Genomic DNA, 26,387 nt, shown 5'->3' on the forward strand with positions numbered 1-26,387 from the left:
TGTTTTATCTACTTTTGCGCGTCACAGTCTTACGGGAGAAGTATACAACAGGGCTTTAATTAAAACATAAAAAAATATGGCATATGGAGATACAATAAGGTTTCTGACCGACAGTGACAACAATGCTATCAGCATCTCTGAGTCTTCTTCATCATAGCAGGAATTTCAATTATCTGGGTGGCTGATTGAAACCTAAGCCTCACATGGAATAATAATAATAAACATCTGCAAGTCTTACATACTGCAGGATCACACTGAGATTTTAATCAGGCCTCCTGGGTGTTCATTTAACTCACAGTGGGTGAAATGTCCACTCGGGATTTTTGCAGTGTCGTTTGGATCAATAACATTGTGCGGTGTTTTGAGGAGTTCTTGTTGTTATGCACTTAGAACCTTTTGCCTCACTGCTTTGAAACTCATTCTAAAAATAAGCCTAAAATGAGATAAATGTCATCACAGAGAACTAATCAGGGAGTGGCCAGGGGTCTTCCATGCCCAAAACAAGAGGAAGAGTTTAAACAGAGGACCAGATTAACAGAATAAAAGCAGCCCCCTCCTCTGTCCTTTCAATTGCTGATGAAGTTCATGGCTACAGAAGTGGTGAGCCTTCATGTTTGTGATTACAGTAGAGTCATTTATGAATGAATGATGTCATATTTTACATTGCTTTACAATTTGTCTTTATCTCATGACATTTTCTCTGAGCAGAAATCATTGCTTCAAGACAACACACAGTCAAGATTCAAGGTGGGTAAGTGATGTTTCTTCCATGTTATATTTTAAGTATAGGCTTATGATATGCATTGTTGTCAGTTATAGTCACATAGGTATGGGACGGTCTAACCATCTAACCCAGTGGTTTTCAACCCTTTTCATATCAAGGCCCATTATTTATTTGGTATTTGAGCCATGAGATTTAGCCTCTCAGACCCAAAACATTAGAAAATGTTGTTTGTCGTTGGAAAAGATTTTGTCTACAATTCCATTCCATATACCTGTGGGTCCAGCTGGTTTCATTTTACACTCTCAAGAGTTAAAGATCTAAAAGGTTACCAAATCTCCATCATTCAGCCGGGGACCACCTGGAACCCCCTCAAGGACAACTGGTCTAACCGAAATGTGTGTCACTAACCTAAATTAAGTAATATAAAAATAACTAAACTATTTATTTAGGCCAGGAACACATTTTTGTGTAGTACAGTACATGTACAGTATAATAGCAACATACAGTATTTGTTTTTGTTGAAATTGTTATTTGAAAATGTTCAGAAAACTTTTGTCAGGCCTAAATGGTTTAACAGAATATTAATGAAATACAGTCCCTTAAATAAAATCTGCTCCTTACAGAATGAGATATAGGCCTCGTTGTTACAATACATGTTTTAGGCCCTATTTGTACCACCACTGCTGCAACTTTATTGATATGACGTCAAGAGCAGTTAAAGGAGTCGTTCAGACCAAAACACATATAGGGTTAAATCTGCCTTTTATCATACCCCTTCATACCTGCTTTAGTCGATTGTTTTCATAGCTGCCCCTGTTGCTAGATTTCGTCTGCCCCTGTTGCTAGATTTCGCGGGCCCTCTCATAACTAACAGAGTAGATAGTCTTTATTCTAGTGCGGTTATTTCTTTAGCTTCAAAGTTAGTATTTTTTTATTGGATTGTGTTTACACAACGTCCTGAGACCAACCAAACCGCTGTTTTGACCTCAGAGGCACCCTTACTTGTCAAACAGACGAGAAGATCCTCTGCTCCTCCCTTCCATTTCTAGGTTCTCCTCTCCCTGCTCTGGTGCAGAGCAGAAGCCGTTTGACAAGTAAGGGTGCCTGTGAGGTCAAAACAGTGGTTTGGTTGGTCTCAGGACGTTGTGTAAACACAATCCAATAAAAAAGTACTAACTTTGAAGCTAAAGAAATAATCGCACTAGAATAAAGACTATCTACTCTGTTAGTTATGAGAGGGCCCGCGAAATCTAGCAACAGGGGCAGCCGAAATCTAGCAACAGGGGCAGCTATGAAAAAAATCGACTAAAGCAGGTATGAAGGGGTATGATAAAAGGCAGATTTAACCCTATATGTGTTTTGGTCTGAACGACTCTTTTAACTGCCCACAGTCCAAAGGTTAAACGTTTACCAAAAAAGGTCCAAATGCTCATCCCTATACTATCACAATAAGATAGCATTCACAACAAGAGCCATAATATGTAATTTATCTTTTGTTATAGATCATTACCATAATTCTTAACCATGAGTACGGATGCAGAGATGGCCATCTTTGGGGAGGCGGCCATATACCTCCGCAAGCCAGAGAGGGAGAGGATCGAGGCTCAGAACAGGCCGTTTGACGCTAAGACGGCCTGCTTTGTGATCGATTCAAAAGAGCTGTATGTCAAGGGGAACATACAGAAGAGAGAGGGTGACAAAGTCACCGTCAAAAATGCTGCTGGCAAAGTGAGTACTGAGCCATTGATGTGATTATTCCATGTTACTCTCAGATTTTACGGAGAGTAAAACATGCAGTTTATGTTCTCCAATGCCCTTTTCTAAACTCTACCCATTCATTCAGCTTCTCCTGATTCAAGCTCCTAGTGTGTGTGTGGGTTAGACTTGACTTCACTCCGTTTATTCGTGAGAGAATAATAAACTATAATTGTACTTTGACCTTTATTTTGTCTTCATTAATTATTTTAAACATATTTTCTTTCTTTTAAAAAGCCTTATTGTGCCTTTAAATACTTTTTTGAATGCCTTTGTGTATGAAACAGGATATGCAAATGAACGTTCCTTGCCTTACTTGTAATACAACTGCTAGTTTGTCCAGGTAATTGCGTGATTAAACAATTGCATGGTTCTTTTAACCCAGTAATTCTCAACCTTTTCTGGATCAGGACCCACTTGAAAATCTCAAAAGTGTTTGTGTTAAGTGGTCAGATGGGTGGGCCGCATACATTTTCAGAGCCTGTTTGTTTGTGTTCGGGCTTGGATCAATGGAACTAATGTTAAGTTCCTATTTATCATTATCTGAAAGCTCATTTTTCAAAATTGTAAAGTACTTTTTTTTATTGCAACCGTCAGGTCGCAAAGTGGTCGCAAATTACTATGAAAACTCTGCCCCTGATTTCTCACATGCCCCTCTTCTAGTGCCACCATGAGGTTGCTTTTTGCAGACAACATTAATGGACACTGCTCCTACAGATGTTGCCTAAAAATCACGCACAGTGGACTTACAGGCCAATTTGTGTATACATGCGACCTGACGGTCGCTTATCTCCCGATTAGGGAGTCTTACTGGTATTATCATTAGAATCTTGTTGTTTTGCCAATTATTTGGGGGCCCATCCTCACAGCCCACCAGTGCGCCCCCCGGTCCTCAGGTTGAGAATCACTGAAGATTCAATTCGTTCTTTTGTTTCTCTGGGAAATTAATCGTCACTGTCACCATTTCCAAGGTTGTGACGGTGACGGACGACGATGTGTGTCCCACGAACCCACCAAAGTTTGACAAGATCGAGGACATGGCCATGATGACCCACCTCAACGAGCCTTCCGTCCTGTACAACCTCAAAGAGCGTTACGCAGCATGGATGATCTATGTGAGTAGCATGTTGTTTCAGGGACGTGCAGAGAATTTGATCAATGGACCAAACGTAGTATATGTTCTATTTATCGGTATCACAATGAAAAGGTTTGAAAGAATAAATATCATGGTCATTAATACCATTATTATTATTTTATTAATGTTATATTATTAATAATTATCAATTTATCATCTTAGTGTTTTGCCAAATATTTTGGGGCCCACTTGCAATATCGTGGTTGGGAATCGTTGCTGACTGTATACTGTATGTCCATGTGAGTGTGTGACAAAATGAAATTATCCAGGTGATTTATTGACTTGTGTATGTTGCAGACCTACTCTGGGCTCTTCTGTGTCACTGTGAACCCCTATAAGTGGCTACCGGTGTACAGCGCGGCTGTGGTCTCTGCCTACAGGGGCAAGAAACGCATGGAGGCTCCTCCTCACATTTTCTCTATCTCTGACAACGCCTATCAGTTCATGCTCACTGGTAAGATTACAGTTAGGCCCGAGTACAGTGGAAAGGCTGATGTATCACTCCCGTTACCATATTGATGCTCCATTGCATTTTACCGTAGTTGCAGTGAGCTATTACGCTATTGCTTTTTAAAATTTTCTTTTTCACAGATAGAGAAAACCAGTCTATCCTGATCACGTAAGCTACATAATGTTAAAATAGACCAGCTTCCTCTTACTGTATATATTACAGAACAGATACATAAATTACAAAAACTGCACTTGACTTACTTTGGACATTTTCTTTTTGTTTTATCCTATTTCTTTGGAGTTTAGTGGAGAATCTGGTGCAGGGAAGACTGTGAACACCAAGCGAGTTATCCAGTACTTTGCAACAATTGCAGTGTCTGGGGACAAGAAGAAAGAAAGTGGTAAAATGCAGGTGAATGAAACAAACATTGATAATGCACAAACACACTCGATGCTTACGATTGAATGTGAATGTGATTGAATGTGAACTGCATCTGACAGGGTTCGCTGGAGGATCAAATCATTGCAGCAAACCCCCTGCTCGAGGCATATGGCAATGCCAAAACAGTGAGGAATGACAACTCATCCCGCTTTGTGAGTTATTAAGCAGTCTAACCACAAATACAGTATATTGCACCAGTTTTCTCATTCAATTAAATGTCATATTTATCTTGCAATCAGGGCAAATTCATCCGGATTCACTTCGGAACCACAGGGAAACTGTCTTCAGCTGACATTGAGACATGTGAGTCTGTGCCAAATTAACGTATGCATTGTGACAGTATTACTATGCAAGTTCAACATGTAAAGTGGTTGATTCTATAAACATGTTTATACAGACCTCTTGGAAAAATCCAGAGTGACGTTTCAGCTTGCAGATGAGAGAAGTTATCACATCTTTTATCAAGTGATGACCAACCACAAGCCAGAGCTGATTGGTACTAAATCACACAGAAATCTTCATCTGAATAGCAACAGATCTTACGCTTTCTTTGTCAAAAAGAATTAGAATTCACCAATAGCTATGTATGTTCCACAGAAATGATGCTCATCACCACCGACCCCTATGACTTCCCCATGATCAGCCAGGGTCAAATCACAGTGGCTAGCATCGACGACAAGCAGGAACTGGTGGCTACAGATGTAAGTGGTCAACGCTTTGCGCTGCATTATGAGTTTGTAGAGTTTTATTTTATGTATTAATAAAATGACTTAAAAATAAATCTTTCGATTTTTTTTCCATGAAAATCTTAGCTTTATGGGGAAAGTTTTTTGAAATTGTTCTGAAATAATAATAAATGGTATGGTTAATCTAAAATGGTGTGGTTATCCTGAGCTGAAGCATATAAAATAATAATAATTATTACAAAATGTAGGAAACAAAGAAATCAAGGGACCCATAAAAATGTGTTCGCGAGCCAGTGTTTGGGAACCAGTTGTCTATTGTATCCTATTCTATTCTATACAGACAGCTGTAGACATCCTAGGCTTCACCCCAGAGGAGAAGACTGGCATCTACAAGCTGACGGGTGCCGTGATGCATCATGGGAACATGAAGTTCAAACAGAAGCAGAGAGAGGAGCAGGCAGAGCCGGATGGCACAGAGGGTAAACAAAAACATACTTTATTACATTTAAGAATAGTGAAAATAGACGATCTACAGGCTCATAGATCTGAGGCTTCTCTAGCTTCTCTACTTTTGTGTAACACTCTTGTATGATGGAGTAAGGCATTCATTTATGAAAAAAAATCTAAAAGGTTGAAATACGGAGATACAAGGTTTCTTCCCAAAGGCGATGATATGATAGAGATAATGGAACACCAGAGATGCTGATGGATAACATTTATCATACACTGCCTTCCATGATAGCTGTCCAGTTGTTACTATAACAATACTGTAAAGCTGTAATGTTGCTGTAATATCTGTGGTGTTCACATTTTGTTTCAGTGGCAGATAAAGTCGCCTACCTACTAGGCCTGAACTCTGCAGATCTGCTCAAAGCCCTCTGCTACCCCAGAGTGAAGGTTGGGAACGAGTACGTCACCAAGGGACAGACGGTCCAGCAGGTGATGTGCAGTATGTTACCAGCTGCAGTAAGCATAACATCTCTGTAAAGAAACGCATATTACCATGATAATAACACGCTTGCCTTTTGCAATTCCATTCAAAGGTCCATAACTCAGTTATGGCCATAGCCAAATCCGTCTATGAGAAGATGTTCCTGTGGATGGTTGTCCGCATCAATCAGATGCTGGACACCAGGCAGCCGAGGCAATTCTTCATTGGGGTCTTGGACATTGCTGGGTTTGAAATCTTTGACGTAAGTGACGAGTACGCTGCAATGCAAATTGCATGCATATATTGTAGCATCTTTATTATATAAATCTGGTTGCACGTTTACTTCTTTTCTAGTTTAACAGCTTGGAACAGATGTGTATCAACTTCACCAACGAGAAACTGCAACAGTTTTTCAACCACCACATGTTTGTTCTGGAGCAAGAAGAATACAAGAAGGAGGGCATCGAGTGGGAGTTCATTGACTTTGGAATGGACCTGGCTGCGTGTATAGAGCTGATTGAGAAGGTATGGCTGCCAGTGCCTAGAGCTCTGACCATGTACTGTACATATCAAGGTGATTTCCCATTTCAATAAAGGAGAGATCAAGTTGTTGCAAACAAACGTTAATTGAATAAACGATTTTGGAGATTAGACTGCGTTAAAGATTAGCATTTATTAGGAAGACCCTATTTGGTATTATAATTTACCCCCCCCAAAAAAACACAAAAAGTTTGAATATGGAGATACCTGACAGCGATGATTTATTTTGTATCACGTCACACTCTTTATCCTCCACCCTTCAGCCAATGGGCATCTTCTCCATCCTGGAAGAGGAGTGCATGTTCCCCAAGGCTTCGGACACCACCTTCAAGAACAAGCTGCACGATCAGCATCTGGGCAAGTCGCTGTGTTTCCAGAAGCCCAAGCCGGCCAAGGGCAAGGCCGAGGCCCACTTCTCCCTGGTGCACTACGCCGGCACGGTGGACTACAGCATCGCAGGCTGGCTGGACAAGAACAAGGACCCCCTTAATGAGAGTGTGGTCCAGCTCTACCAGAAGTCTGGACTCAAGCTGCTGGCTGTCCTCTACGCCACCTTCGCCTCCACTGACGGTACCACGGATGATCATACAAGTCTTTCTTAATCTTCTTTAATAACCCATTGAGAAAAAGTATTCTTAATAGTTTTCAAGCTCATAGCGCGGCTGCGGACCCCCCATCTGGAAATGTTTGGGGACTCCCCAGAGGAGAGGATTTGTGTAAAAAGAAATAATCTAAATTATTCAAAATGTTCCAATACTTTAAATAATAAGATTTATTTTTTTAAATGTTCAAAAATTGTGGGTGCAAGCTCTCAGCGCGGCACAAAGTGACGCACCAAGAGCTTGTATATGTGCCATTAATATAATGAAATATAAAATACCCCACTTTGAGAACCACGATTTACATCGTGACTATAACAGTCCATATCATCCTAATGGCAGATGTAGGAAAGAAAGGTGCCAAAAAGAAGGGAGGATCATTTCAAACTGTCTCGGCTTTGTTCAGGGTATGTAAATGCCTTCAGTCTTCAAAAAAAAAAAATAATAATAATAATCCACTGATGTACCAAGACACATGTAGCTGTTAACCACAGCACTGACTGTCCTCCCAACAGGAAAACCTTGGCAAGCTGATGACAAATCTGAGATGCACACATCCTCACTTTGTACGATGTTTGATCCCCAACGAGTTCAAGACTCCAGGTACAACAGTGAAACAGAGTACACTGCAAACGCTATTACAGCATTATTATACGCGTACGGCGCTAGCATGTGGGTCAGTGTGATCTGAAATGTTGGTTATTATAATGACTTTGCATCAGGTTTGATGGAGAATCCATTGGTCATCCACCAGCTGAGATGTAACGGTGTCCTGGAAGGAATCCGAATCTGTAGAAAGGGCTTTCCAAGCAGAATCCTGTATGGGGATTTCAAGCAGAGGTACAGTACAGAATGGAGTATATCATATATTATGTCATTTTTGCATGCATCACATTAAAAACACATTGCAATACACAATGACTGCATCTGTAAACCCTGAAACAGGCACAAAGTGGCGTATTCCAGTGTTATTGTATTAATAATTTACTCTATCTGTAAAAACCTGGACCAGGTACAAAGTGCTGAATGCCAGTGTTATTCCTGACGGTCAGTTCATTGACAACAAGAAAGCTTCAGAGAAGCTCTTGGGGTCTATTGATGTGGACCACACGCAATACAAGTTTGGGCACACCAAGGTAATTTAAATGCGCATACTGTAACAAGAACATAACAATATTGTATAGACATTATAGTTTAGTGTGTGTGTGTGTGTGTGTGTGTGTGTGTGTGTGTGTGTGTGTGTGTGTGTGTGTGTGTGTGTGAACCTCTTTTAGGTGTTCTTCAAGGCTGGCCTGTTGGGTACCCTAGAGGAGATGAGAGATGAGAAGCTGGCGAGTTTGGTCACAATGACTCAGGCTCTGTGCAGAGGCTTTCTGATGAGGAGGGAGATCGCCAAGATGAATCAGAGAAGGTACAGTTTTATAATGACTCGGGCAACTGTGCAGAGGCTACCTGAGCGAGATCACTAAGATGAATGAGAGAAGCTACAGTATTATAGCTCACTTTGTGGTCAGAAGCTGTTACTCACGGTGTGTCAATCCTGTCAAACAATTAATCATCTCTAACTCTAAGCCAGTGCTTTTCAAACGTTTTCATGTCAAGGACGCTCGAATTAATATGCATTTGGCCCCTCATCCGAAAATATTTTGTGCCATCCACGGACACACATACAAGATTTGCTTTATTGAAAGAGTACAAAATTGGTCACATTCGTTTGAAGAACATTACAGATCTAGAAGCTCACAACGATGCTTTGTTGTGAGCTTGTATAGATCATCTATTTTCAAACAGCCGATCCATATAGGGCAGGGGTCTTCAACAGGGGGTCCGGGACCCCTAGGGGGTCCTCAGAGTTACTACGTGGAGTCCTCCAAGTCTTTGTGTAATAGAAACTTTTTTCCTCCTTTTTTACATTAACCACTTGAACCCTAGCGTCCATATTGGGAGAACTTTAGCCAAAAATAGCAGATCTACAAGGTGTTGTGAGCTTGTAGATCGGCTATTTTTGGCAAAGAGGTTTGGTGTATAGGGGAAAAAGAGCAGACCAAGTACAGAGTGAAAAGTCAAGTTTATTAAGTATTGGCGGTTCAAGTGGTTAAATATCTGAAAACACAAACTGACATGAATCCAAAATACATTGATGATGGAGCTGTCAATCAATGAAAATATATGGAATATATGAACAGATTGTGGGGGTCCCTGCTTCATCTCTCTCTCAACTAAGGGGTCCTAAGCCTGAAGACGTTGAAGACCCCTGATATAGGGTTAAAGAAAGTGGTTACACTGATTTCTATTCTATTCTATTAACTCATTTTTCTGGACCCCACTTTGAGACCCACTGATCTAAGCTGCGACCCACTTCTTTTGACAGAGAGTCCATCTACGTTGTCCAGTACAACATCCGCTCCTTCATGAACGTCAAACACTGGCCATGGATGAAGCTCTACTTCAAGATCAAGCCCCTGCTGAGGAGCGCTGAGACGGAGAAGGAGATGGCCACCATGAAAGAGGAGTTTGCCAAATGCAAGGAGAGCCTGGCCAAGGCCGAAGCCAAGAGGAAGGAACTGGAGGAGAAGATGGTGTCCCTCGTTCAAGAGAAAAACGACCTGGAGCTGCAAGTGGTGGCAGTATGTGATTTATCTAGAAACGTTTTTTTCACCCATCCATCGATGGATGGATGGGTGGATGGATAGGTGGTAGGGATGGGACAATAATCGTTATTATAGTTTATCGTGATAAAAAACATCGTATTGCAGAGATTTCAATTCATCGTGAAATGATCCTCCGTCATGCACTGGGATCAATTCACCTCTTTGTTGCCGAGCTGCATATCTGGCACCACTTAAACTCTCTATAATTGGTAAAACTAGACCTTACCCGTTCGAATATATGTGCTGCAAAATATGTGCAGAGTGTGGGTTATGGGGAAAGTAACTGTAACTGCATGGTGCGTGCGTGAGAATATGTGGGAGCATCATAATGTAAGGAGCAGCCCATGGAGGAGTGTATATTTATGATTGATACAAATAATTTAACTGCAAAATTAGGTGAATAGAAGTATGAGGATGTATTTGCTCCACATAATTTTTCTATACCCGTTGGAAGATGAGGCACACATCACCCGTTGCATGCGTGACCCATGCAGAGAGAGAGAGAGAGAGAGAGAGAGAGAGAGAGAGAGAGAGAGAGAGAGAGAGAGAGACTGCAACATTCCTAACTGTGAGAGAGGTGTGTGTGGGCCCGGGGCTACAGATCCCATGGCCTGGAGGAACGGACCGTAACCCTGACAACAGGCTGTAGAGCTGTAGAGTGAAGAAACGCTAATAAATAGCTAGAATTTGGGACAAATGAAATTCGGGCTCCGTCACCATGTGTATAATGCTAATGGCCAATGCCATGTTAAATTTGAGATCAGTCGCTGAAGCGAGTGAATAGATAATGCATTTTGTGACTGACCTCCTACTGACTCCTACTGACTGACTGCTCTCCCTAATTATAGTATGGATGGACCTGGAAATAACGTACTTGATACAGTCTTTTTTCTCTCTCTACCAAATATCTTTGCCAAAAAATAGCCGATTTACAAGCTCACAACGTAAATCTGCAATTTTTTGGCAAATGTTCCGCCGCAGGATAATGGATGTTGGGGATATTTTGATTACCGTGATAATATTGTAAATCGGACCCATTAGGGTCCATTTGTACCCTCTCAGAGTTGTACGGGTGCATTTGTAACCCCGGCCTATAGGAATTGTTAAAGGGACTTGTTAAGGAATTGTTAGATCCCAACCCTAGTGGGTGGGTAAGTGGATAGACAGACAGACATCCAGACAGATAGATACATAGCACACTTTATCAAACCTCTAACACAGTGTTGTTGACATGAACCCTGCAGGACGGTGAGAGTCTGGCCGACGCAGAGGAGCGCTGCGAGGGCCTGATCAAGAACAAGATCCAGCTGGAGGCCAGAGCCAAGGAGCTGAGCGAGCGCCTAGAGGAGGAGGAGGAGGTGAGCTCTGAGCTGACGGCAAAGCGGAGGAGGCTGGAGGACGAGTGCTCTGAGCTGAAGAAGGACATCGATGACCTGGAGCTCACCCTGGCCAAGGTGGAGAAGGAGAAACACTGCACTGAAAACAAGGTGGGGAGAAAAAGGCCGTAGGGCTGTCAAGATTATGATATTTTACATGATGATTAATTGTCACTCAAATAATTGCGATTAACGATTTAATTGTGTGTCTTTGTTTTTCTGTTTAGCCTTTAGGCTTTGAAGTTGCACATAGCAGATATGTCACATAACCTATATATACATTTACAAAGAAATTACTGACATTTGACAGCTTGTAGATCTATCTATTTCAACAAATTTTTGACTGTTGAAGACCCCTGATCTGATTGGTATACATCAACCACCAACTTCCGGAAATTGCAATGCCATTAATGCCAATTGCCAATGCAATTTCCGGCAGTTGGTGATTTACAAACTACGCTACAGATCATGTGCGGGCGTTCGTCACGCTCCATATATGGCCAAGATCCCTGATGTTATCAATATTCCTCATGTCATGGTCCATACTGTATATGGCCAAGCTCCCTATCCGGGAATGCCCATATATGGTCATATTGTGTTAGTCTGTTGTTTCAGCCTGGCCTCGCCTCTCGTCTTTAGGGCATCTTACTGGTTAATATGAGAAATATTACTATGAAGGGGCGCCCGCTGGCCTACTGGTCCGGGCGCATACCACATAGACATAGGCTTTGTGTAGCCTGCAGCAGGTCGCTGGCTCGATTCCCAAGCCCGACCAGATTTGCTACGTGTCACTCCCCATCTCTGTCCCCGTTTCCTGTCAGTCTAACTGTCCTGTCAATAAAGGCATTAAAGCCCAAAAACATATCTTAAAAAAAAAGAAAATAAATAATACTATGAAAACCCCCCTATTCAGGTGAAGAACCTGACCGAGGAGCTGTCGGGCCTGGATGAGAGCGTGGTCAGGCTCACCAGGGAGAAGAAGGCTCTCCAGGAGGCCCACCAGCAGAGCCTGGACGACCTGCAGGCCGAGGAGGAGAAGGTCTCCATGCTGACCAAAGCTAAGCTCAAGCTGGAGCAGCAGCTGGACGACGTGAGTAGGGCTGTCTGTCACCACCATTATGACATTTTACATGACCATTAATTGTCACATTTCGATTGTGTTTTCTGTCGTTGACAATTACCTATCTGTTTGGCTTTTAGGCTTTGAAGTTGCACATATGACGCATAACCTAAATATACAAAGATATCATGGGCTGATGGGCATATTTGACAATGTTATACTTAAAAAAGGACATTGATAGTGGAAATAGCCGATCTACAAGCTCACAACGTGTCGCGGTGCGACGTGTTGTGAGCTTGTAGATCTGCTATTTAACTATTTAACTATTATGTTATGCTTTAGCTATTGAAAAATAGCAGATATGCAAGCTCCCAGCGCGACACCGAGTGCCGCTCTGCGAGCTTGTAGATCTGCTATTTTTGAAAAAAACATGAAAATGTGTCCAAGTTTGACCCTTCCTCTAAATCAGTGGTTCTCAAACTTTCATGTCAAGGACTCCCAAAATTACAGGTAATTGGCCACGGACCATGTTGTTCCAGGGACCCCCATGAATGAAGCAGAGATTTGAGTTACAAAAGTTTGCTTTGAAAAATATATATTGAAAAATGTGATCAAATGTTCAAGATTTTTCAAAAAGAGCAGGTCTACAAGCTTGCTGTGAGCTTGTATATCTGCTTTTTTTCAATAGTTACAGCATTAATTAATTATAAGCCTAAATGGGTTAAAATCGATGGAGGGTAGTGCTATAATGAGCTGCAATACTGTGATTTTACAGCTAGAGGGCTCTCTTGAACAAGAGAAGAGGCGCAGCGTGGAGTTGGAGAGAGCCAAGAAGAAGCTGGAAGGGGACATGAAACTGGCACAGGAATCCATCATGGACCTGGAGAATGACAAGCAGCAAAGTGATGAGAAGATTAAGAAGTGAGAGCACACACTTTACCTTTACACCAGTGGTCTTCAACGTTTTCAGGCCAAGGACCCCTTAGCTGAGAGAGAGTGAGAGAGAGAGATGTAGCGGGGACCCCCACAACCTTTTCGTAGATTCCATATAGTTTCATCGTTTGACAGCACAATCATCAGTGTATTTTGGATTCATGTCAATTTGTGTTTTCAGATATTTAACCACTTGAACCGTCAATACTTAATAAACTTGACCTATCACTCTGTACTTGGTGTGCTCTGTTTTCACCTCTACACAAAAAGTCTTTGCAGAAAATAGCCGATCTACAAGCTCACAACACCTCGCAGCGCGAGGCATTGTGAGCTTGTAGATCTGCTATTTTTTGCCTAAAGTTCTCAGAATATGGACGTTACGGTTCAAGTGGATAATATAAAAAAGGAGAACAAAAGTTTCTATCACACAAAGTTTTGGAGGAGCCCCGGTAGTAACTCTGAGGACCCCCTAGGGGTCCCGGACCCCCTGTTGAAGACCCCTGCTTTACACCAATTAAATTATTTTTTATCGTGATTGGGTCCCCCGCTTCTGGTCAGACAGAATTGAATTAAAATTTATTTTGGGAAATGTAGTCTGTCTGATATGTTTGATATTTATGTTTCACTGCATGTTTGATATAATATAGCAATTTAACAGTTTAATAAAATAAATATATATATTAACTACATTTAACCATTGAATTACATTTAGTCAAACTTCAAAAGCTATTTTTGATATTTGTTTAATCTAAATTATATAGGGCTGAAGAGGTTAAGAAAATGTTCTTTTGTTTTGTTTGTTTTTACAAATCAAATTTGATTTACTGACAAATTTGTCCATGCTCATCTTAAAGGAAGGACATTGAAATGTGTCATCTTCTTGGGAAATTCGAGGACGAGCAAGTGCTCGGCATTCAGCTTCAAAAGAAACTCAAAGAGCTTCAGGTAGTAAACAAATCACATCTTGTATATAAAAAAGACATTTCATCCTGTCATCTTCACTCCGTGGGGTCCTAACGCACCCTTACGGGTCTGTAACTCTGAGAGTGTATAAATGGACCCGTTCCATTTGCACACTCTCAGAGTTAAAGTAACACTAGGAATGTAGATTGGGGTCCCAAAGATTTGGGCTCAAATAGATACCATAAATCTAAGAAATTCCATAAATTCCAAAATAAATGTTTAAGAGGTAGTGAAAATAGCCGATCTACAAGCTCACAGACACTTTGTGAGCTTGTAGATCTGCTATTATAGGCAAACGTCTCATTTCTCTTGTCTCGAGCTAAAAAGTTTGGGAACCACTGATCTACAGCAGTGGTTCCCAAACCTTTCAGGTCGAGCCCCAAAAGAGGAATTACAAGCACACAACGGGTTGCTTCGCGCCGCAATGCGAGCTTGTAGATCAGCTATTTTCACCACTTCATTATTATAATTTTTTATAATTTAGTTTGTTTGTTTGTTTTAAAATGTATACAATTGTTAAAAAAGAATCATACAAAAAATCTTTTGAAATGTGTATATAATATGTCTATATTTTTTTAAATGCAGGAAAACAATTTAGATTTTCACTTAAGTCATAACCATTAAAAATGAGTCCATACCGTTGCTGCAGGCGCGCATTGAAGAGCTGGAGGAGGAGATGGAGAGTGAGCGCGCCGCCCGGGCCAAGGTGGAGAAGCAGAGGGCCGACCTCTCCAGGGAGCTGGAGGACATCAGCGAGAGGCTGGACGAGGCCGGGGGAGCCACCGCCGCCCAGATCGACATGAACAAGAAACGAGAGGCCGAGTTCCACAAGATGAGACGAGACCTCGAAGAGGCCACGCTCCACCACGAGGCCACCGCTCAAGGTCCTTACAGTTTTGGCATTTGGCATAAGTTTTAGATTTTTGTTGGTATATTATTTTAGTTTTTATAGTTTAGATTGAATTAATGTGGTTTTGCTAGTTTAGCTCAGTTATTCTTCAAATGGTCACTCAAATACTCGCTTGTGGGAAAACGCCCTCTGGCGTTCTCGCTCCCATTATCGAATAACCGGGGTTATGTTCATAACCTATAGTTTTTTGGTGTAATATAGGGGAGTCAGGTTTGAGATTCAAAAAAAGAAAATAGCGATCAACAATTTTGTCTTAAAACTTTCAAAGCTCAAAATATTGCAAGATAAGATTACATATCCAACCAACATGCTGAAGTAGGCTTACGGTATGTATGAAAAAATGAAGTCTAAAACTAAGGACATCTTCTCTCTGATTTCTGATTCTTTCTGATTTCATCAACTAAAACTATGAAAAAATGTTTGTCGACTACCTTTATCACTAAATAAAAACTAAGCTATAATGACTAAAACTATGACTAAATATATTGACTAGACTAAAATAGGGAGGGACTAGTGGAGAAGAGATTCAGTAGTAACTAAAAAACAAGTCATTTTATGTTTGGTTGGTTGCGCTTGGCTATTGCGCACTGAAAATAGCAGATCTGCAGAACAAGATCTATACGAGCTTGTAGATCGGCTATTCTCAGCATGCAATCAAGTGTAAAATCAACCATTACGACGCCACCATTACACTAAAACATTTCAGATGGCTGTAACTAAACAAAGTTTTATTCAAAGACTATATGACTAAATCAACACTGCTGCTGCAGCTCTGAGGAAGAAACACGCCGACAGCGTGGCGGAGCTGGGAGAGCAGATTGACAACCTGCAGCGAGTCAAACAGAGACTGGACAAGGAGAAGACGGAATACAAGATGGAGATAGATGACCTGCTCAGCAGCATGGACGCTGTGTCCAAAGCAAAGGTACTGTACCAGCTGATGGTGCAGTCAGGGCTGTCGCCATTACAACGTTTAAAGGGATGGTTCACCTCTAAAATGACTTTCTTTCTATCGATTATTCACCCCATGGAGACTTCAATATTTTTAGTTTTTTTGTCGCATTCATAAGCCAATAATTTTAGGAGAGTCTTTGTGTCTCCATAGGGGAGAAAGCAGGCTCTTTGTGTCTCCATAGGGCAGGGGTTTTCAAAGTGGGTGACGGGGCACCCTGGGGTGCCGTGACGGCAATCCAGGGGTGCAGTGAAGTTTTACCATTAACTGCCAAGTGGTTTTTCGATCTTATGTGAATATGTGAATATTGCCTTAATGTTAATGAGTAATGTTCCAAATCAATGTTTGGTTGTCAGGCCAGCCTTGAGAAGATGTGCAGAAGTACTGAGGACCAGTTAAATGAGCTGAAGGCCAAAAGCGATGAAAGCCTTCGCCACGTCACTGACATCACTGTCCAGAAAGCTAGACTCCAAACTGAAAATGGTAATAGTTAAAAACAACAACAACAACAACAAATATATCATCGTTGTCGGGTGAAAACCTTGTATGTCCAAAACCGATAGTTTTGCATTTTTCATTCTAAAAAATATTTAAACTAGTGAAAACAGCCGATCTACAAGCACACAACGCCTTGCACCGCGAGGCGTTGTGTGCCTGTAGATCTGCTGTTTTCGCTACTTTTGTGCGACGGCCTTTTACTATGAAGCAGGGCTTTACTGTCTTTGCGAAAGAACATAGAAATTGAAACTTGGAGATACAAGGTTTCCACCCGACAACGACGATATATTGTACAACATTTGGATGAACATGTTAAGTAATAAGAATATCATTTCTCATAATTGATTATCGTTGTTTCATTCAGGTGAACTTTCTCGGCAGCTGGAAGAGAAAGAATCTCTTGTGTCTCAGCTAACGAGAAGTAAGCAAGGTTTGGCCCAGCAGGTTGAAGACCTGAAGAGACTTGTTGAGGAGGAAGTCAAGGTACATGCACTACACGGATGGTTTTCCAGTGCCATGTTCGGTTGGCCTCTTTTCTCTACCTTCCAACTCAGGGGAGTATGGAGTGAAAGCAAAGTGGCCGTCTTTGTGACTGTGATCAATGATCCAAATGAATGTGTCTGTGGCAATACTTGGCGTTGTCTGTGGCTGATTTTGTTTTTACATAACATTATAATGTTCTTTTTGTATCATAAGATCCAATTACTAAATGTATTCTTCAGAATATGTATGATACTATGGGCCCTATTATGATCCAGGTCTTATGCCTTATGACTTAACTTCTTTGCCTTTTTTTACTATTTTGTTTTTGTTTTTTAAATATTTCAAATAGCTGATCTGCAAGTTCACAACGTGCAGATGTAGATCAGCATTTGAAGTATTTAAAAATGTTTTTCAAAATAGTGAAAACAAGATAAAGAAGTTAAGGCATAAGGCATAAGACCTGGATCATAATAGGGCCCTATGTATGGCACATTAGGAGTCCACTGGTACAGTGGTTCTCAAAAGCTGTATTTTCAAGGAGCCCCATAACGCTCTGAGAGTGTACAAATGACACAAAATTGACCCGTTCCATTTGTAAACTCTCAGAGTTACAGACCTTTAATGGTCATTTAGGGCCAGCTCTTTATGTGTTTGTCTACTCTTGTCCATGGCAAAACTTTAATTTGACCAAAATGTCCACCACATTAAGCCAGCATGGCGATGACCCCTACTGTAAGTGATAATGGAGTCTGTAGGAGATCCGGGGTTTGCCGCAGCTTGTGATTGGCTGAACCGGAGGTCAGGAGCGCTCCGCTGTGTTCACATGGACCACGCGGAGGTGCCGAAAGTCGGGGGGACGAAGATTTACTATTCTGTCCCTATCGTGACATAACTCGGATGGTGCTGAGTCGGCTGACCTTCGCAACGCTCGACACAGCGACTCGCTCGCCGGTGTCTTGCGTGGCTCAAGGTCGCCTGAGACGGCGCACCTCCGTCGTCATCACTTAAAACAAGCGCTCCTTTCCCTTGCATCTCCTATGTTTACAATAATAGCCTACTGTAAATGTCTCCGGAACAGGCCAAGTCCTCCCTGGCCCACGCTGTGCAGTCAGCTCGTCATGACTGCGAGCTCCTCAGGGAGCAGTTTGAGGAGGAACAGGAGGCCAAGGCGGAGCTCCAGAGAGGGATGTCCAAGGCCAACGCTGAGGTGGCCCAGTGGAGGAGCAAGTATGAGACTGATGCCATCCAGCGCACCGAGGAGCTGGAGGAGGCCAAGTAATTATTTTTTACATATTTGTAACAACAGTGTAATAGTGGGTTGTGCAGGTGCAGTGGTGGAAAAAGTACTCACCTAATTGTGTGTGATATTAGTCTGACTTCTTCATTTTTATTTCAGTTTTGCCCCAGCAGCTGCAACAAGCGGACGTTTCGGCCCTACCGGGCCTTCCTCAGCGTGTATCTCAAGATAGATACACGCTGAAAAAGGCCCGGTAGGGCCGAAACATCCGCTTGTTGCAGCTGCTGGGGCAAAACGAAGAAGTCATTCTAAAGTGAGTGCTGGCATCTCTTTTGTAAAGTACATTTGTTCCCTGAGCCGTGCACCCAAGACAAGTTTTGGAACTTTGTTTGTTGACGAGTGCTCCTCTCTCCCTCTTCTGATATTAGTCTGGCCATGCCAGCCAAGCTAGCAAAGCTAGTCAGGCTACATCAGAACCTAAGTGCCCGAACCGCTAGGCCAGCGTTCCGGGCCAATCTCACCCCAGTAACAAAAAAAATGAAAAAAAGGGAAAGTAACCAGAAAAATAAAAAGCAAACATAAATTAATTGCAACATAAATACAAACATGGATACACAGTATGAATGAAAAATGAATTAGAATGGAGGCCAAGTAACTGACAGTGGTTCTCAAGGTATATTCACAATGTGCTGTACCACAACACATTGTGTGAGCTTGTAGATCTGCTATTTTTTAAAACAAAAAACAAAACAAATCTAGAGGAATCTTCTCTTATGGGGCTCCCTGGCACAACATGTTGTCAAATGAGCGTCCATGGCCAAATACCTAACAATTTGGGGGTCCTTGACATGAAGATGTTTGAGAAACACTGGCTCAAGAGTCATACATGCTTCATAAGAAGTTGCACAGAACATTTATACTGTAATACCATTCATGTTTTTCCAACATTTTGTTCTGTTCATGTTGTTCATAGAAAGAAGCTGGTGCAACGTCTTCAAGATGCAGAGGAGATGATAGAGGGAGTGAACGCAAAGTGTGCCTCTCTGGAGAAGAGTAAACAGAGACTTCAGGGAGAAGTGGAGGACCTGATGCTTGATGTAGAGAAATCTAATGCCGTGGCTGCTAACCTGGACAAGAAGCAGAGGAACTTTGACAAGGTACCCAGACATAGTACATTTTTAGATGTTTTGGATATAGAATTAGAAAGTAGAAATAATATATTTAATCAAATGCTGGTTTGAGGCTCTTATATAAGTTTTCATTTGTTGTATTTTCATCATTGGGGCAAACCTATCTGCACATTGTCTGATATTTGTTATAGATTCTAGCTGAGTGGAGAGTAAAATATGAGGAGAGCCAGGCTGAGCTGGAGGGTTCGCAGAAAGAGTCTCGTTCTCTGAGCACCGAGCTCTTCAAAATCAAGAACTCGTATGAGGAAGCTCTGGACCACCTGGAAACGCTCAAGCGAGAGAACAAGATACTGCAGGGTAGGACATCAAATATCGGAATGATATTCCCATTTCCTAATGAGAGTCTTTTTTAACAGGTTTGGAAACGGTACACGGACTCATGTCACGACTTCTCATTTCATGTACAGAGGAGATCTCTGACCTCAGTGATCAGATTGGCGAAATGGGGAGGAGCGTCCACGAGGCGGAAAAGGCCAAGAAGACAGGGGAGAGTGAGAAAGCAGAGATTCAGAGTGCTCTCGAGGAAGCTGAGGTATTCAATCTATAGACTCTGCAAGTGTGTTGTTTTGAAGGAGAGTGTACCATGGTTTACACAAGACTCCTGACCAGTGACCACTGTCCAAATCTATAATCTATAATACTACAATAACAGTGTATAATGTAAGGAATGAGTCAGAAGACGTCAAATGTGTTTGGAACACACTAAATATCCCACAATACTGTATGTTGTGTCTAACCTCTCCCCCATTTTGACCGACAAACAATGGCACTTTGCATCGCGAAACGTTTGTGTTAGTGAAGAGTACATTGTTTGTACATTTCATTTACGGTGCATTCTGGGTAAATTGCAGTAGACGGTATTAGTCGACTGCGGTCAGTGGTGTAAAGTAACTAAGTACAGTTACTCAAGTACTGTACTTAAGTACAACTTTGAAGTATTTGTACTTTACTTGACTATTTCCAGTTTTCAGTAGTTTTACTTCTACTCCACAACATCTCAGACATCTCAGAACTACAAGCTCATCTCAGATAGTCAAGCTTGTAGATCTATTTTCAAAGATTTTTTTTACATTTGAAAACTTGAAATGGGAAATTCTGCATGAGTAGGTCCTACATTTACTTTAAGTACATTTTAACCCATTCAGGCCGGGAACACATTTTTGCTGTTTGGGAGGGGCTTACAGTACATGTACAGTATGTAGCAACATATTTGTTTTGTAGGCTAATTTCTGATTTAGCCCTATTCTATAGGTTAGGCCTAACCAATACCTGTACTTTTAGATTTTTAATTCCAGACTTGTAACAGAGTATTATAGAGTTCTACATTGCAGCATTGATACTTTTAGTTGTGTAAAGATTGTGAATACCTTTTTACGCCACTGGATTTGAAAACAAATGTGTATCCTCAATCTCAGGCCTCCCTGGAGCACGAGGAGTCCAAGACGCTGCGCGTGCAGCTGGAGCTGGCCCAGGTCAACGGCGAGGTGGAGAGAAAGCTGGCGGAGAAGGAGGAGGAGCTGGATCAGCTGAGGCGCGGTGGCCAGCGGGCCATCGAGACCCTGCAGAATGCCCTGGACGCTGAGGTCCGCGGCAGGAACGACGCCGTCAGGATCAAGCGCAAGATGGACGCCGACATCAACGAGATGGAGGTCCAGCTGGGCCACGCCAACCGCCAGGCCGCAGAGGCCCAGAAGCAGCTGAGAAATGTCCAGACGCAGCTGAAGGTGATATAGGCCAAATTGATTTCCCTGCGCGAGTGGGTTTCAAGTGGTCCTCGAGGGGGTTCCAGGTGGTCCCCAGGCCCCAGCTAAATGATGTGGAGAGTTGTAAACCAAATGGACCCTTATAGATATTTAACTTTTAAGAGCATAACACAAAACCAAATGGACCCATTTCATTTTACACTCTCAAGAGTTAAATTATTGTTAAACATTTGCATTACTTCATTTACAAGGAGTCTACACAGTTAGAGAATGTAGAAGGGTTTGTATCAACGTTTGCCTGTCATCTCTCCTATGATACCACATCAATACGGCACAGAGTTGTGGACTAAATCTTATCCAAAGACAACAAAACATTCTAAGTTTTGGGTCTGAGAGGCTGAATCTCATCAAAATGGTGGTCCGTGGCTCAAATGCCCAATGAATAATCGACCTTGATGTGAACGCTGTCCTATGTGTCATGTACAGCAGTGGTTCTCAACCTGTGGGTCAGGACGGCGGGGGCGTCCCCAAATTATTTTGGGCTGTCCCCAGATGATTAACTTAAAGGGCCAGTTCACCTCTGGGACAACCAGATCTTATTTTATTGTTGTTTGGGACAAGATCAACACAATCCTGAGTTATTTTTTGTGTTCAATCTGTGTTTTGAGGTATTTCAGCATGAATGATGATGCATTTTGCATCATATGAGTCATCATGCTGCATCATATGATGCAAAATGCATCATCATTCATGCTGAAATACTAAAATATCTCAAAACACAGATTGAACACAAAAAAGAACTCAGGACTGTGTTGATCTTGTCCCAAACAACAATAAAATAAGATCGGGTTGTCCCAGAGGTGAACTAGCCCTTTAATGTGCAACGTTGATTTCTCACTCAACAGTAAACAAACCAACATAAAGTTTATAGAGTGTATAGAGGATATCTACACATTTCTAAAGTGATGATTTAAGGACTTTTTTAATACCTCTAAAATGACAAATTAAACATTGGCCAAATTGTCAAATAATAGAGGCAGAAATTGTGAAAATAGCCTTGAGGCATTGTGAGCATGTAAATCGGTTATGTTCACAATAGAACTGTGTTATACAAAATGTAATGCCTCAACTCTTAGTGCCTGTCAAATATGATTATTTTGGGGGTCGCTGCCTGAAAAGGTTGAAAGCCACTGACGTACAGTGACTGCGGTGCGGTTAATAACTCTTGGGTGCTTGGGGGACTGCTCTTTAGGATGCACAGCTGCATTTGGACGAGGCACTGCGTAGCCAGGAGGAGCTCAAGGAGCAGGCGGCCATGCTGGAGCGCAGGAGCACCCTGATGCAGGCCGAGGTGGAGGAGCTGAGGGCCGCTCTGGAGCAGTCTGAACGGGGCCGCAAAGTGGCCGAGCAGGAACTGACCGACGCCAGCGAGAGAGCGGGATTACTAAACGCCCAGGTGAGTTAGATTTGATTTCATGTACAGTAGGCCTAAATAATGAACATTCTCATGATGGATCGATCTGTCCATTATTTGATTGACTTATGGAATTCATTTATAGATCATCCAATTATGATAAAATTACGGTACAAATGTATACAATTGTTCTAAATGCTCATAACGAGTTATCTGCACTCAAGCAAATATGTTGAAATTGCATAATATGTTTTACCCTTTTAATAACGATGAACGAACAGTGTTAAGGTGTTAAAAATTAAGGGACCCATAAAAAGGTCACCCAGTGTTTGGTTTGGGAACCAGTGATGTAGAATAACATGTAATCTTACAGACAGGGTTCCCACGGTCATGAAATTCCTGGAAATATTTTGAAATTAGAAAAATATTTTTCCAGTACTGGAAAAGTTTTGGAATTGATCAAGGGTCCTGGAAGGTCCTGGAAAAATATCTATGCATTGTCTTTGGTTATTGATTTTGTTAATCTGAAATGACAAATTAAATGACAATGAAATGACAAATTAAATTAAACATTGGCCAAATTGTCAAATATTAGAGGCAGAAATTGTGAAAATAGCCGATACATGCTCACAACGCCTCGCAACGTGAGATCTGCGTAGATCTGCTATTTTCACAATAAAACTGTGTTATACAAAATCCCTCTACTCTTAGTGCTTGTCAGGGTGCCGGGGTCCCCAGTTCAAATATGATTATTTCAGGGGTCACGGCCTGAAAAGGTTGAGAACCACCTGGCATACACTACCTTTCTTTGAGCATTGCGCATAGGAGTAAGGGACATGTTATTGAGCTGAATTATTGTTCTATAGTCCTGGAAATCGGGTTAAATATTCTGGAAAAGTTTTGGAAAGGTTTTGGAAATGAATTGGTAAAAAATGTGTGGGAACCCTGGTATTTACAGAACACCAACCTGATGAACACCAAGAAGAAGCTAGAAGCTGATGCCACTCATCTCCAGTCCGAGGTGGAGGATGCTGTCCAGGAGGCCAGGAATGTCGAGGAGAAAGCCAAGAAAGCTATTACTGATGTTAGTGGCACTCTATGTTTTCCCTAAGTAAAAATGTCAATACTGTAATATAAAACTAGAAGTCTGGAACTTAAAATGTACTTAAAAATACCAAAAGTAAAATGTTTGAAAATAGCAGATCTACAAGCTCACAACGCGTTGCATTACGACATGTGAGCTTGTAGATCGTCTATTTTCAAATAGCCTAGGTATAAAATGGGGCTAAAGTGGTAAATGTGGACACGTCACACACACACACACACACACACACACACACACACACACACACACACACACACACACACACACACACACACACACACACACACACACACACACACACACACTGTGTTGCATTGTTTTCTATTGTACTGTATCATCCAACCCCCCTACTTAATTCAGCAGGGGGCATATGTAGTATGGCCAGGACCAACGTAATCACATGAACTTTAGCATCTCTATTCTGGACATGTCATAAAAGGCAAACATCCAGCAAAAGTACGTTGGCTATTCAAAAATAGGAGATCTGCAAGCTCACTACGTATCACTTCGTGCCACATTGAAAATGTCTGAAAAATATGGAAAATGTTTTGATAATCTTTACTTTTTTTTACATAAATCTTCTCTTCTGGGGGTCTGCGGCCAATTAATACAATTTGGGGGGTCTGTGATTTTGAGAACCACAGGTGTAACTAACTTCTGTATGGAAAAATCCCTGCAGGCGGCCATGATGGCTGAAGAGCTGAAGAAAGAGCAGGACACCAGCTCTCACCTGGAGAGGATGAAGAAGAACATGGAGGTCACCGTCAAAGACCTGCAGCACCGTCTGGACGAGGCCGAGAACCTGGCCTTGAAGGGCGGCAAGAAGCAACTCCAGAAACTGGAGAGCAGGGTAATTCGCAATGGTGGAAAGTAATCGTAACATTAATCACTTCAACCCTAAATACATTTCGGGCCTTTTGAAAATAGCCAATCTACAAGCTCACGATGCGTTGCGTAGATCTACTTAAGTACAACATTTGAGTACTTTTTCCAACACCGGTAATGGAATATAATGGACAAAAGACCTAAAACAGAAATTTGTTGTCAAAATTAACTCGGGAATGAAAAATGGATGCCTTCCTTGCCACTATAGGTGCGTGAATTGGAGGGAGAGCTGGTTGCTGAGCAAACAAGAGGAGCTGAAGCCATAAAGGGAGTCAGAAAGTATGAGAGGAGAGTCAAGGAGATAACTTACCAGGTAAAAGAACTGTCGATCATGAAGGTTTAATTGGTGGCTAAATCGGAACAATGGATTTTACAGGGCCTGGGGGTCATGAACTTTATTGCATTTAAGTGGCCATATAGTATAAGCCTGAGCAATTCTTCAAGCAAAACAATTAAAAGGTATGGAGAATATTCGAGTGGAACAGTGATTTTAGGTGTCGTCGTTATCTTCCTGGACATAATATTTTCAGTGAAATGACAAGAGATGGCCGGCGCAGGACTGCCTAAAATCAAATTTCCCTTTCATTTCATTGCAGGCAGAGGAGGACAAGAAGAATGTCCTGAGACTTCAGGATCTGGTGGACAAGCTGCAGCTGAAAGTGAAGGCCTATAAACACCAGGCAGAGGAAGCTGTAGGAGAATTGTTTTCACTGCCGCTAAACATTTATACTTTGTCTATTTTATATGTACACACAAATGTTGAATCTAATTCTTTATTTTACTGTCTTATGATCAACAGGAGGAACAAGTAAATAACCACTTGACTAAGTTAAGGAAGGTGCAGCATGACCTGGAGGAGGCAGAGGAGAGGGCGGACATCGCTGAGTCCCAGGTCAACAAGATGAGAGCCAAGAGCAGAGACATGTAACAGGTACTGTATAGATGAAAACAACCATATTATGGTTATTTTCATCTCTTACAGAAAAGTGAACATTGCTTGGCTTTTTATTGCACAAATTAACAATAAATGGGCCCCCAAAAAAGGCTATTTTGATTGTGAGATTACTGTACTTCATCATCCTATTACATCATGGGTCTTCAACGTTTTCAGGCCAAGGACCCCTTAGTTGAGAGAGAGATGAAGCAGGGACCCAACCTTTTCATAGATTCCATATAGTTTCATCGTTTGACAGCACAATCACAATCACAATCACAATCTTGAATCTTGAATCTTGAAGATTGTGATCACAATCACGATCTTAAATGGTTTCCTGTGGAAATAAGCTTAGTCTTTTCATGGATCTCCTTTTAGTAGACCTTGTACCAGTGAACTGTACCGTCATGAAACTGTACCTTTTCCTATGCAAACTTCTAATAAAGTCTTCAATCAATCAATCAATCAATCAGTGTATTTTGGATTCATGTCAATTTGTGTTATCAGATATGTAACCACTTGAACCGTCAAATGCGTCAATACTTAAGGGCAAGTTCACCTCTTGGACAACCTGATCTTATTTTATTGTTGTTTGGGACACGATCAACACAATGCATAATTTGATGCATCATGCTGCATCATATTCATGCTGAAATACTAAAATATCTCAAAACACAGATTGAACACAAAAAATAACTCAGGATTGTGTTGATTGTGTCCCAAACAACAATAAAATAAGATCAGGTTGTCCCAGAGGTGAACTTGCTTTATGAACTTGACCTTTCACACTGTACTTAGTCTGCACATTTTCCCCTCTACACCAAAGCTCTT

General features: G+C 41.6%; 1 protein-coding gene across 1 annotated transcript; it reads left to right on the forward strand.

Annotated features, from left to right (window-relative positions):
- Window positions 1-735: 735 nt before the first annotated feature.
- LOC308302999 (myosin-1-like) lies at window positions 736-25,550 on the forward strand (the record flags this gene model as incomplete). The annotated part of the gene is made up of 40 exons (XM_080747318.1): window positions 736-751; window positions 2,227-2,452; window positions 3,451-3,594; window positions 3,912-4,068; window positions 4,206-4,233; window positions 4,371-4,476; window positions 4,566-4,658; window positions 4,746-4,809; window positions 4,904-5,002; window positions 5,104-5,207; window positions 5,533-5,671; window positions 6,013-6,131; window positions 6,236-6,385; window positions 6,478-6,648; window positions 6,927-7,233; window positions 7,605-7,669; window positions 7,778-7,865; window positions 7,985-8,102; window positions 8,275-8,398; window positions 8,537-8,673; window positions 9,634-9,889; window positions 11,158-11,400; window positions 12,203-12,379; window positions 13,125-13,270; window positions 14,137-14,227; window positions 14,895-15,129; window positions 15,926-16,080; window positions 16,464-16,590; window positions 16,970-17,088; window positions 18,167-18,363; window positions 19,299-19,482; window positions 19,647-19,812; window positions 19,923-20,047; window positions 20,931-21,239; window positions 22,471-22,674; window positions 23,591-23,716; window positions 24,417-24,587; window positions 24,831-24,935; window positions 25,219-25,314; window positions 25,422-25,550. The coding sequence occupies exons 2-40, from the start codon at window positions 2,249-2,251 to the stop codon at window positions 25,548-25,550; spliced, it is 5,778 nt and encodes a 1,925-aa protein (XP_080603444.1). The 5' UTR covers window positions 736-751; window positions 2,227-2,248.
- Window positions 25,551-26,387: the final 837 nt, after the last annotated feature.

This window comes from Nannobrachium achirus (genome assembly GCF_963921795.1).
Source record: "Nannobrachium achirus genome assembly, chromosome: 18".
In the NCBI taxonomy this organism is placed as follows: domain Eukaryota; kingdom Metazoa; phylum Chordata; class Actinopteri; order Myctophiformes; family Myctophidae; genus Nannobrachium; species Nannobrachium achirus.